This window comes from Ahaetulla prasina, chromosome 1 (assembly GCF_028640845.1).
Source record: "Ahaetulla prasina isolate Xishuangbanna chromosome 1, ASM2864084v1, whole genome shotgun sequence".
NCBI lineage: Eukaryota > Metazoa > Chordata > Lepidosauria > Squamata > Colubridae > Ahaetulla > Ahaetulla prasina.
Window position 1 is genome coordinate 338,307,156 of NC_080539.1, and position 13,729 is coordinate 338,320,884.

Here is a 13,729-nt window from a genome sequence, read left to right on the forward strand (position 1 = left end):
GAACTCCCGAGCTACCGTCGATGACGAGCCGGCAGATGGCAGGTTAAAGTCCCCCATGACTAAAAGTCTGGGGGTCTCCACCGCCACCCCGGCAAGCATCTGGCTTCCCCATTGAATCTGGCTTCCCCATTGACTTTGTGGGTCAGAAAGTCCCAAAAGGTGATCACATGACACCAGGACATTGCAATCGTCACGAGTCAATTGCCAAACGTCTGAATTTTGATCACGTGACCATGGGGATGCTACAATGGTCATAAGTGTGAAAATTGGTCATCAGTTTTTTCAATCCCATTGTAACTTCAAACAGTCACTAAGTGAACTGTTGTAAATCAAGGGCGACCTGTAATCAGATTAGATTATTAAATGCAGATTGCAAGGCAAAGGAAGGCCTGTTGGGTAACAATCAAATATGCCCGTAAATTATATTTTCCACATTATTTCCTGCTGCAGCATCCTCCTGTAAAGTATAAGCGTGTTTTCAAGGACTACCGTAGCAGGGCCACGTCTTCGCAACAAAATCAAGACATTTTAAATACCTAACGAATTTATTCTTGGGTAAGTTTCCCAGACTTCACAGGTAGATACGTCGGATAGTGAAAGAGAAGCATTACATCCACATCCCAGTATTGATTTTTTTGGAAGCGAAGATGCCTTTTTATTTTGCTCTGAGAAAGAAGAGAGAGAAAGAGGTCTGGAAGCACAATTCAAAAAGACCTTGACTTTGTGTCAGAATGGTCTAAAACCTGGCAACTCCAAATCTCAACCACCAAATGTTCTGTCTTACACATTGGGAAAAAGAATCCAAACACTAAATACAAACTCAGTGGACATTACCTTACAGATGACTCTTACCCAGTCAAAGACCTTGGAGTTTTCATATCCAATGACCTAAGTGCCAAAGCCCACTGCAACTACATCGCAAAAAAGGCATTAAGAGTTGTTAACCTAATCTTACGTAGCTTCTTCTCCAGAAGCACTACACTACTAACCAGAGCTTATAAAACATTTACTAGACCAATTCTTGAATACAGCTCACCTGTCTGGAACCCATACCACATTTCAGACATCAATATAATTGAACGTGTCCAGAAATATTTTACAAGAAGAGTTCTCCACTCCTCTGAATATAACAAAATACCTTATGCCACCAGACTTGAAATCTTGGGTTTAAAAAACCGCCTTCGACATGACTTATGTTTAACTCATAGAATCATCTATTGCAATGTCCTTCCTGTTGAGGATTACTTCAGCTTCAATCACAACAATACAAGAGCAAACAATAGATTTAAACTTAATGTTAACCGCTTCAATCTTGATTGCAGAAAATATGACTTCAGTAACAGAGTTATTAATGCTTGGAACACTCTACCAGACTCTGTGGTATCTATTCAAAATCCCCAAAACTTTAACCAAAAACTATCTACTGTTGACCTCACCCCATTCCTAAGAGATCTGTAAGAGGCGTGCATAAGAGCACAAGCGTGCCTACCGTTCCTGTCCTATTGTTTCCTTTCACTATAACCAATTTATATAGTTATTACATACTTCTACTCATATATATGCTTATATGTTATATAGTTAATTCATGCTTATGCTTATATTATACTGTTGTGATAAAATAAAAAAAATAAAAAAAACAATGCAGGAAACAAAAGAACAATTCACAAGTGAGGACAATTAACCAGTGGGAAAAGCTTTGCCTTCAGAAGTTGCAGATGCTTCATCACTGGAGGTTTTTAAGAAAAAACCGTACATCCGCCTATCTGAAATGCTTGAGGAAGGGGTTGGACTAGATACAGGGGTCTCCAACCTTGGCAACTTTAAGCCTGGCGGACTTCAACTCCCAGAATTCCCCAGCCAGCTGCTGGCTGGGAAATTCTGGGAGTTAAAGTCCAACAGGCTTAAAGTTGCTAAGGTTGGAGACCCCTGGACTAGAACACCTCCCAGCCCCCTTTCAGCTCTATTCTGATTGAGAGCGGGAATGCGGCCGGCCAGCCGGCCAGCTTCCACCCCGCCTCACGCTGGAAACCAAACGTCAACGTCAGTGTTTAAACCACGCCCTCCAGAAGTGGCGGGGTTGAGGGGGGGGGAAGAAAGGTGTGAGTGGGAGGAGGGAAAAGAACGTTAGAGCCACGTGACGCGGTCAAGCCAATGGAGAGGTGGCCAAGCTAGCCCCGCCGTGAAGCAGGCAAGCTAAGAGGACTCTTGGCGGCGGCTACATTCTCCTCCTCCTCTTCCTCCTCCTCTTTTCTGCCAGCGCTCCCGGTAGTCGGAGCAGGGGGCGGGGGAAGAGAGAGACGAGTTCCGCGCGGGGTCTGAAGGAGGGAGCCAGCCAGCCAGCTAGCAAGCAAGTGCGGGAGGCGGGCGGGAAGGCGAGCCGGCTGGCTGGCTGGCCGGCCAGCCGGAGGAGTAGAAACAGCTGAAGAAGAAGAGGGAGAAGGAGACGGGAGGGAAAGAAGGCAGAGGCAACGGGGCCGGCACCACTGCCACCATCACACCTCCTCCTCAGCTACAGTCCTTCCCGGGAAGCTGCGACTCCTCGGCCTGGCGGGCCCCCAGACATCCAATCGGTCGGCCATGCCGAATAAAAACAAGAAGGAGAAGAGTCAGGTCAGGCCCGAGGGGGGCAGCGTCGGCCGCGGAGTAGTCCCAGGCAGGAGCAGGCCCTGGGATGGGGGGCGGGGGGAGGGCTGGCTGGGATGTTCTATCTAACTGGTTGGGTGGAGGCAGACTGATGGGCTTGGAGAGCTTGGGGAGGGGGCGGCCGAAGGGGAGGGCTACAACGCTGGGTGGGTGGGTGGGTGTCCCGATTTATTGGGAATCGGCGAGGTTTGAAAAGGTTTTGACACTCCCCTGCACATTAGTGGAAGGTTATTACTAGGGAATGAGTCCTTCCCACCTGTAGTACTTTATATGGCACTATTCATGTATGCACACACGCGCGCGCGCGTGTATTTCTCGTGTAAACTCATCTTCCCCATTCCAGACTTGGATGGAATGAGGTGGTGGGGGGGGGCGGAGAGGAAGCAAGAAGCACGTGTTTGTACTCTGCGGGAGAACGAGAGTCTCTTGCCTTTTGGAGAGGAAAAGACTTAGCTCGGCATAAGCTCTAAATCTGACAGTCCTTTTAACCACAGGACTCTTTGGCTGCAACCAACTTAACATGGGCTGCCCCGTTTTTGCAAGTGTTGTTTTGGGATGGTTTCTGGATGTCCTAAGTGTTCACTGATGAGAGAGGATGGGCTTATTTTGGAAAGTGACTTAAACTGCAGATGTTTAGATGGGGGGCGGGGACTTCTTGCAACAGACTGGCAAACTGGTGTGGAAAGCACTAACAGAGGTTGATGTAGGGAAATCAGTCTCGTTATAATAAACTCACTTCAAGATTCACTTGCGTTCACTCAAAAACGCATTTTGAGGCATTTGTGAAAGTGTCATTGAGCAAGTGTTAAGATTTAAGGGGCTGTTTTCCTACTGGAGCAGTGTGCAGGCATCATTCTATCTAGGCAATGGCACAATCCTATGTTTGTGTACTTTGGAATAAATTTTATTGCTCAGTGAGTCTCATTAATTCAAGTATGTATAATGCATTAAAGCTGTATACTTTGTCTGCTAATAATATCTCTAATAAATAGAGATCTGGTATCTTATTGTTTGGTATTGAGTAAAACAGGAAGGTTCTGTTGTTAATTAATCCTATAGTGTTGAATTCCATGGTAGCATCTCCATATATGCTCATAAATGCAAATGTTTATTACATGTATTTTATTACTTTTATTAGAGTACTTTATATACACCATGGCCTTAATTGGTTTGCTACAATTCTACTTGCCCTTATAAATCTGAAGAATAAATATCTAGAGAAATGTTGGCACTTGCATTCTGAAGTGTTTTAAACACACATATATGAGTACAGCTCATCATTGGCATAACTTTTTAAGTCCTACACATGGAAGCTCCTTGGTAGGATACTTGAACTCATATAACCTCTTCATATTACAAATTTAATTAGGCCTTACAGAGAACTAGTCTACTGCCTTTGATTTTTTAAAAACTATTTCATGTTTTCTGTCCATGAACAGTGGTTTCAAAACTCTACTGCTTGTTTGAAAGTAAATGCAGGCCTCATATTCTGTTTGATGTAATGCCCATTTTTTAAAGTTTACTAAATAATGACTTTTTAAACAAAATTATATTCTGTGTGCGCTTGAAATTTTCTTATCTCTGTCAATTTTAGGAACCTCCAAAAGTAGGCAAAAGTGGCAAAAGCAGCAAAGATGTACAAGATAATCTGGATATTGAGGTGAGTTTTTAAATACTGGAAAAGTATGTTATGTTCTATAAGATTTGAAAGATTTAGAAGTCCCTTGTTTTGTGACATCTCAATCTGAATTTTCTGAGTAACTTTAAACCATTTCTCACATTTCCCTAATCTAATATAAAAATTCTATGAATGATTATATTGGCTTACTTAATTGAAATAATTATTACAATAATATACTATAAGTGTTTTGTAAGTTTAAGAAAAATTACTTATAAAAGCTAAGTTTATTATTGAACATCTGGAGTGTCACCATATTTCAGTAGAACTGCTAGAGTATGAGTTAATTCACCTGTTCATGTTTATAAGCTTGCAAATTGCAATGGCAAATATTTCTTAATTAAATTAAAATTCTGCCAAACAAATCTTTTATTAATCTGATTGATTTAAAAACTAAAATCCTGTTTTAACTAGTCAGTAATTGTCGTACCTGTTTTATGTTTCATATATAATGTAGAAACTATTCCTATAACCCTAGGGCTTTTCTATTCCATCGTTCATCCCAGAAATACACAAATGTGCTTGTTAGTATTAGAGTAATGATGTTACGAAAAGGATCAGGAAGATGATATTTCTGTAACTGATAAAACATTTAATAGCTTGTCATATTTCATTAATCAGGGATCCCTTTACTAAAAAGCAAACTATAATCATTCTGAAAGTTACCCAATGTTAAGAAATGGTCATTAAAAGTTCCCTCAGTTAGACCTAACACCTCCTTGACAAGAGATGAACCTCCCACATTCTGCTTGTAACACCACTACAAAATGGTTTCTATCTACTTTTCAATAAAAATTGCTAGTACTGAGACAAATAAGGGTTCATTCAGCAGGGAATGGCATATGTTGTGTCAGGGGAATATAATTCTTTATACCGCCTGTCATGCTTTGATTAGACTAACCTTAGTTGTGCATTTTGGGGGAAACGTTAAATAATGATAAATGCTAATGTTCATAAGATAAGCTATGAGAGCTTGGAGAGATTTTTTAAAGAAATATTGAATTTTAACAGGACATGGCATTACGGTATTTATTTAGCTTAGATGCTGTTCATCTCCCTACCCCGAGTGACTATTGGCAACTTACAGTAGCACAACAATTATGAATTAGAAATTGAAATTAAATAAGATGCTGTAACTTTATGAATCAAAGTAATGATTCTCTGTTTTAAGATGAAAGTACATTTCCTTTAAGAAAAAATATTATAAATGGTAGAAATTTTTTGTATCTTGGATTCAAAACAAAAGATTTAGAGCAGCTGAAGATATGCATGCTGCACCTCTTGGCACCTTAGAAAAAGTGTCTTTTCCTGGTTTCACCTGATAGCCATGCAATCTCATGAAAATCATATTTGAAATAAGGAAGAGTCGGTACATTTTTTTGGCCTCCTATGCATACAGTATTTTTCTGTAAGAACATAGCTACTATGTGACTTCAGGAAAAGATACATCATCTTTAAGGATGTGCTGACAGATATATTCATGCCTACCCCTGTTCCAAAACAGTTTTTCTGCTTCAGATTCAAGTGCTATGCATACCTAGTAAGGATGAACACGTATATAAGTTTCTTCTCAGTGTTTTCCTTTGTGAAGCTTAAACATTGTGAACATTAAACATCTCCGTGGGTTGATAATATTTTCCTTGTTCTAAAATAGAAAAACCTTCTCTGTTGCTGGGGAGAATAGAACTAAGGAGATAGGAGCATGCACAGAGATCTGATTGAATGTATCTTTGGATTAGCTTCCATAGCTGCAATTCTTAAAACCACAGAATGGTTAAGAATTGTATGTCGTTTAGCATTGCAGGGCATTGTACATGCTGAATTGTGAGAGCTGATAAAGTGATGGTTTAACATTCTAACACAAGCATTTTAAACATGGTATATATTTTATCTTTTGTAGAAGTACATTTTACATATGTACATGGGAATACTAATGGGGAAGCTTGTTGCCCAGTTTGAAATTAAAGTTCTATGAAAATAGAGAACTTGCATATTCAAATGCAGCTCATCTCTGGATATATATATATATATATATATATATATATGTAGGTCTTTGGTTATTCGGGTTTTGTCCCACGTAAAATTGGAAGTGTCTTGGCGACGTTTCGACGAAGTCTCATTCGTCATCTTCAGGCTTCAGCTTCATGCTTCTGGGAGCAATGTGTGATTGCAGCTGTTTCTTCCTTTTTAACTGCTAGTGGGGGTTTGAACTCCCACTAGCAATATATATATATAAAGAGAGAGAGAGAGAGAGAGAGACCTTAAAAGTCCTTTTCCAAGTAACAGATTTCTAGGATATACAGTGCAAGTATTTGACCAGTGAGTGCTGTTTATAATGAGTGAAGAATAATAGAATTAATTGAATGTATGCATAGATGTGCTTCAGACAGTAGAACTAAATGGGAGAGCTGCTGGATCCAACAAAGGGGGCATTTACTGTATTATTGTGCAAACCTTGTGATCAGTCAGAAGCATTTGGGAAGCAGTGGTGTACAAAATTCAGATACTCATTTTCCTGAGCTCAAGAAAAGGCACAGCCCTGAAGTTGTCAACAGATATAGCAAAGGTACCTGCATTGAATCCAAAACTCTTGCCTGCTTCATATCGAAATGCCACATATTTCTAACTGCAAGCAATATTTTATAGTTGTTCACTAGAAGCTATAATTATAGATACAGTAGGATGTAATATATAAGAATTGTTATTACTAGCAGTGTCATTCATTTGTTCAGCCTTTTTTTAAAAAAACAAAAACCATGTAATTCAGGGAGAAAACCTCAAAAATTCTAGGGAGGAGTCACAAGCAATTTAGAATAGGGTTGCTTTTTTAAACTCATCAAGCTCATACAGGTTACCACTTTCACTGGGCAACCCTGGAGCACACTTACATAGGTAGAGTGGAGAACAGGCATATGCAGAAGGAGAGCAAAAAAGTAAAGATGATAACTTCAGTTACAAAAAGGTGGGGCTTTGCTCATTTACTCTTAGACAGAATGTGGTCTTTTGAACACTCCATAGATGCCACTGGTAGAGAACAGAGTCTTGAGCAGGTTTTGATAGCAATCAAGTTTGCTTGTGCAAGGCTGGTGCAGACAAAAGTAGGATCTTGGTAAAATTCTTTCTTGAATTGTGCCTGGCCAAACCTGAGTGGATGTGCACAGGCAAAGCAAGGAACAAAACGTGGAACAACTTTTTATATATTGCTATGTATCCCGTCTAAAACAAACTCGCCAGTCATAGCAGCTTTATTATTTATTAATCTATCAATCAGGGGATTACAAATTCTTACGGCATATACTGGTAAACTATAATGCCTGAAAATGTAAAGACATATTGTCTTTCTAAGACACCACATAAGCCTTTGTGTGGCAATAGGAGTTGAGTTGTTTCATGGTCCATTTTACCTTGCCACCAACACCTCTCCCCAGTCTCTATTTTATATAAAAAGTCTCCCTAAAGAGAGTTTGATTGGCAACTCCCAGGGATCCTTTTTTCTGATTTCCCCATCTAGTATAGATCTCTGGGATCTCCTCGGGGTGTTCCATTCAATTACTAACCAGGACTGACCCTGCTTAGTTTCTTCAGAATCAGCCTAAAAGTAACCGGGTGCTGTAATTCTGCTTTGTTTAATTTTGTCTAATTTTTGTAAATGCAATCTGAAAACTTTCTGTCTGAAAATATACTAGCATATGTTATTTTTTTCCAAATGTTAGTGAAAAATGCCATTGAATCTGCAATTTAAAGGACAGAAAGAACAAACATATTTTATTTATAAGTATCTTTATAAATGATCACTCTGTTTCAATTTTCATATCACTTTCTAAAAATATTTGTGCACTAGTGAAAGAAACTATTTCAGACATCATGTACAGTTATATAAACAGATTTAGTAGATTTAATAGCCAAACTTGCAACTCAATTTGGGTGGTAGGGCAGGGGTTGGAACTACATATGATGAGGTGATTTCTGATAGCAGTAAACCTGGTATCATCTTCATTTTCTCAATAGTATCTAATAAAACAAAATACAAGGCATCATAGCTGATGGTTTCTAATACTTAGTCAGCACTAATTAAGTAAAGCTGAATTGCTGTAAACATACATAATAAACTATATATTTTGTCAGATGAGATACAGGACTGCAATTTTTGGTAGCAGTTGAGCAGCTACCTCTGTCCTGGTTTCAGGAAAATTTCTGCATGCTTCATGAAATGAGGATTGTTGTCACATTGTTTTTTGCATCTAAAGCCAAATCTTCCTGTTATAATTGATACTGTTTTATTTTATGTAGCATCGTAGTCTCTTAAAACAAGTATATTTTGGGGGAGATTCAACAAACTGTTAGAAATATAGAACAGTTAACTTTCTTTCTCTGCAACTATTATTGCGTCATAAACTTGGATCTCCATATAGTACCATTTATTGCCATGCTTTGGACTCTAATTGAGATCATTCTACCGTTTTGGCACTTGTGCACATGCATTGACTTCAACTGCTCCATTTCTTCTTTGTCTTGTCGAAAGAAAATCTGGTGTTCCTCTGGTGTCCATTTCAGGCCTTTTATTTCACTGATTCCCAGAATGCCAATGTTCAGCCATGACATTTTTGCTCTGACAGCATCAAGCTTGCTTTGGTTCATATCCTGATATTCCACAGACTAATGACATATATATCTTAGCAGATCTCTCTTTTCTTTTGCCTGTGGATATATCAGTAGGTGGACATCTTTTCAGCTAGGCAGCTATCTGGAAATTCTAGATGCCCAATATTAGCTTACACAAAATATAAGAAGTGTTATTGTTTTCTGGCATAGCTGAGAAATTGCTTAGGTCTTTTTCTCTGCAATCTTACTTCTCTTACAGTTGATTTATTCAGAAGAAGCTAGTAATAAGCAAGAGATTTAATTCATACATAAAATGTGAATGCCTAATTATTTATGATGGACTAAATATGCCTTTGCAGAATATGTTCGCATCCAAACTGCCAAAGGAGTCATTGAAATCTTGTGCAGAATGAGGAATATTGAAAGGCTTCATATTTGTGAGATATTTAGCATTTACAATAAAGCATTTAATGTAGGGTTCTGTGGGTTACATCTGGATATATTATTTGTATTCTGGCATTTGCAAGCATTAAACCATAAACCTCTGGCTTTTACTTGCCAAATTTTACATATACATTAGACAAGACCCTAAAAATCTAAAATTCAATATTAAATTAAAATCACTATTTTTATTTCCTTTTATAGATAAGCAAAGGAGAGAGAAATTTGCGATCATGTACTAAGACTTCAATATTAGAACTGCAGTTTCTATTAACATGGATATTAGTATGTCAGAGATAAATTATCTTAGGGAAATAGTTTTCATCTGGTGTTTCAGGTTGCCTCCTGCAGCATCTAGCAGGGACTGCAAATTACAGATCTGAATATCTAAATTGCTCATGACTTACAGTATAGTTATCTAACCTATTCTTAAAAGCCTCCAGTGATGGAGAATCCACAACCTCCCTAGAGAGATTTTTCCTCTGTAGTACAGATCTTATCAAAAAAGTTTTCCTAACATTTCAACAAATTGTCATCACACTCCCTGAATTTCTACCCCCATACTGAATAGCAATCTGAGAGCAGAACAAAAAACTCTGGTTTTTCTTCTATTTCCACAGTATTGTTTTATATGTACAAAGAAAGAATCTGTCCTTTCTCTGCACTGTATTCAAAATAATTCAGCAATCCTACAGTAGAGAAAGAAAGGCTCTTACATTTATGTTCTGGTCACTATTTTTATGAGGGTAATTAATAAATTACTTTTTAGCTCCTGCAATCTCTTACTGTTCAAGAGCTGATAGATGTTTATTTTTGAAGAACTTTTATTCACACCATATCCAGTTCATTTTGAAGTAATATAGTGTATGTTCCGTACAGGATGACATTATTTCTGGTGTTTGTCTAGGCTGCTATGACAAACATACCTCTTTTTCTGGATAGCTAGGAAATAATTAAAATTGTGAATATTTTTACCATATTTTATATGCCTCTGAAGCGGCATATATTTCATTTTTGATACTGAAATGCTTTTTCAACTCTTTCATCTGTGATTATAGCATTGCTTTATTCAATTTTTTAGTCTAACGTAAGTATTTTTTCACAACAAATTGGTCAGAGTTAAGTGTGGTATAAAATTCTAACATGTTATTATTTATTTTTTCCAACTCAAACAATTAGTAATCAGGTCTTTTTTAATGCTGATTATCAAGAAGTGGGGGGAAAGTATTACCTTCATGTCCAGGATGGAATTTTATATTTTAAATAATGCATTCTATTAAAACTATGTAATGTTTTCCATTATGAAAGAAGTGGTGAGCAGGGACTGAATTTTCTGAAACTAATGTTTTGATCTTTAATTTGCATTATTTCCTGGATAGCATATATCAGTTTGACCCTGATAGAGGCAGAATTGCACCTTTTATCATGTTTTATAAATAATTTCTCATTGTTATCCTCCAAATTATTCAGTGTTTGGAATCTTCTCCATTAATTCCTTAAACTTAGTAATTAACACAGCTGAAAAGACAATTAGATAAGGGCCATCTTGGAATCTTCACTTTTGCTAAAATGGAGCTGATTTTTTTTCCTTATTCTTGGTACCAAGTTCTTATACGTTTTACCCAATTCAAATACAGATCCAGATCAAAATAAAGGGGTTATTGTTTCTTCATCCCAGAATGCAAGAAGAAAATTGCAAAGCTACCCATGTTATTACAACTTATTATACTTTAACATGTCAAAGCAGTAGCAATATCTAGCCATCCTTAGCTGATGTCAAGAATATGAAAAGGGGTCAGGTCCAGTCAGAACCTGGGTGAGAGACTACCAGAGCTTTCTAGAATAAGCTATAGATTAAAGTAGGATATGTGAAAAGAAAATCTGAAATAAGGGAATGGTTAAAAAACAAAAAACAACCTTCTATATTCTTGCAAAAAATGCTGTTCCTGGGATTCAAGCTTGATTTGAAGGGAGATTTTATTGACTGTTTGTTCTAAAACACTATGGCTATGTGTCGTTTCTTGGTATTCTGGTATTGTTTTTAATAATGTTCACTGTCCAGTGTAAAAGTTCTTTTTTTAGGTGTGCCAGTTACATTTTGGCAGCTAACCAGGAAGTATATTTGAAAAATATACTATGTTAAATAATGTTAAATGGTAGAGTTTTTGTGGGTATTAAGTGTTTCTGTACGTGTCATGATCGCATGTGAGATTTTTAAAAAGCAAATGGGTTTTGTGCGTGCTGTTTTGGAAGCCTTTGTGATATTATACACAAGGATAAGGTGAAAAGCTGCTTTTTTTTTTTTTGAGTGGGCTTTTTGAGTGTTTGATGGTAGATTTATAGGAGTAATGAATGATGATTCAAACCAATCTTGTATAATGAAAACAAATCATGAAGAATGTAGAATCTTGACTAAGATGAGTTCAAATTCATCATTGTCATATTTGCTTTGGTATATTTACATTTTTGTACCCATAGTTGTGAGTTTAGTTCCACAGTTATAGAAATGAATATTTTAAAGAATTAGACTGAATGATCAGTACCTGTAGTTTACTTCTTATAAATAAACACGCACATCCTCAGTCTTTAAATTAGAATTTAAGTAGTGATAAACATAAGGATCTCTAAATAGTTTATCACTATTAAATTTATGTTATAAACCCATGCCAAATACCTTTCCTCAAATGGCTGAAGGAAATGGTTTGGGGAATAAGTAATTTTTCTCAGCAATTTCCTCAAGATATTCCTTTCTCGAGCACATATAAAAAATCAACAGAAGTAGTAATATTTCAGCACTTTGCTCTATAGTTTGCAATAATATTGCATATAACATTAGGAAAATTCCCATTTTCGAATATAAAATTCATTATTTACACAACAATTATAAACAGTTGTATATGCCAAAATTTAATATATTGTAAATCTAGTTTCCTCCATTGGAGGTTATTCAGTTTTTATGTCCAGAGAGATATCTAGGTTTATTGTGAAAATAAAGTCATAGTTTTGAAATAAGTACACTAATGCAGAGATCCCAATCCTCTTTGAATCACTGTTGCTTTTGACAATGTGTTCTGGGCATTCTCCCAAAAAGTTCACCTTGGAAGACATGGCCAGTCACAAAATAGGTTGATGTGATTTAAAGAAAATACAAAAACAAAAAATTAAATCAAAAGGCAGAGATGAAATCTGAATGATAAAACAGAAACTTATGGTTTGTGATCTGCATAATGTTATAGCCAAATGTATTTTGTTCAAGGCTTAAGGATAATACTAAGAATAAAGATGATTCTAGAGCTAATTGGCAGCAAGATAGGGGCCTATCAGCACACATTTCAGCACTTATGACTTATTAATGAGAAAGTAATATCTATAGGAAGAAAAATTGTGCAATTTACCATATTTTTGGAGTATAAGACACAATCCCCCCCCCTTAAAAGAGGCTGAAAATTTGGGTGTGTCTTATATACCAAATGTAGCCCCACCCACCCACTGGCCCCACCCTTCGGCCTCCATGCGTCCTCTTCCTTGCTGCAGAGAATGCCACTGACAATGGCTTAGCCATTTTGGGCATCGCACATCGTATTTTCAGCCTCCAAACACTCCGTCTGAGAGCCCTTCTAGGCTGCAGGGATCGCCAAAGCACATCGCCCGCTGATCATCACCTGAAAACACAACACAGTTAGAGGCTGAAAACACAACGCGCGATGCCCAAAATGGCCACCAAGAACAGCTCCTGCCTTCTCTTACCCCTTCCGCACTTCACCTGCTTTAGTCACTGGAGCTTCCTCTGACAATCAGCTGTGCTTTTCAAGCTGCTTTTTAGCTCTAACCCTAACCCTAACCAGCGAACTAATGTGCTGAAGCTGACCAGACTAAGGATGCTAGCCAGATGAATACCTGGTAGGCAGAATTTTTTTCCCCTATTTTCCTCCCCAAAAACTCCCTAAGGTGTGTCTTATACTCCAAAATATATGGCAAATAGCACATTGAAAGGCTTCTCTGAAAGTTAACACTTTTAAAATACATTTTTCAAAGGAACCCATGAAGGCAAGAGCCTTCACTTTTGTAAGGGGGTAGGGAAGGAATGTCCTGTGATTTTATCCAATTTTCTCTTTGATAAAGTATCTGTGATATTTTACAACATCTGTAAAGATGTCCCAGAGAAGTATCGCAAAGCAATGGCAATAATTTCTCCTAGTACAATTCAACTCTTGACTATTATACTAATACAAATTTCATTCAAAAGAGATAGGTACATATATGTATTTTCAGTTGTATATATAGTACATAGGTAACAATAACCATCCCCATATTAGAAATAAAGTCTTGAACATGACTATTATCATGAATTTCAAGATAGCTGAA

At 37.4% G+C, this 13,729-nt stretch overlaps 1 protein-coding gene across 4 annotated transcripts in view; it reads left to right on the forward strand.

Annotated features, from left to right (window-relative positions):
- The first annotated feature begins 2,227 nt into the window (after positions 1–2,227).
- Positions 2,228–13,729, forward strand: part of PPP2R5C (protein phosphatase 2 regulatory subunit B'gamma) — a 68,697-nt gene continuing 57,195 nt past the window's right edge. For 2 of the 4 annotated variants that reach the window (XM_058162719.1, XM_058162720.1), the window contains exons 1-2: positions 2,235–2,610; positions 4,238–4,303. In XM_058162719.1, coding sequence (XP_058018702.1) covers positions 2,578–2,610; positions 4,238–4,303 — 99 coding nt within the window. In that variant the 5' untranslated portion in view covers positions 2,235–2,577. Of the gene's footprint in view, positions 2,611–4,237; positions 4,304–13,729 lie in introns of all 4 variants that reach the window. The other 2 variants (XR_009152683.1, XM_058162721.1) reach the window with 2 other exon arrangements.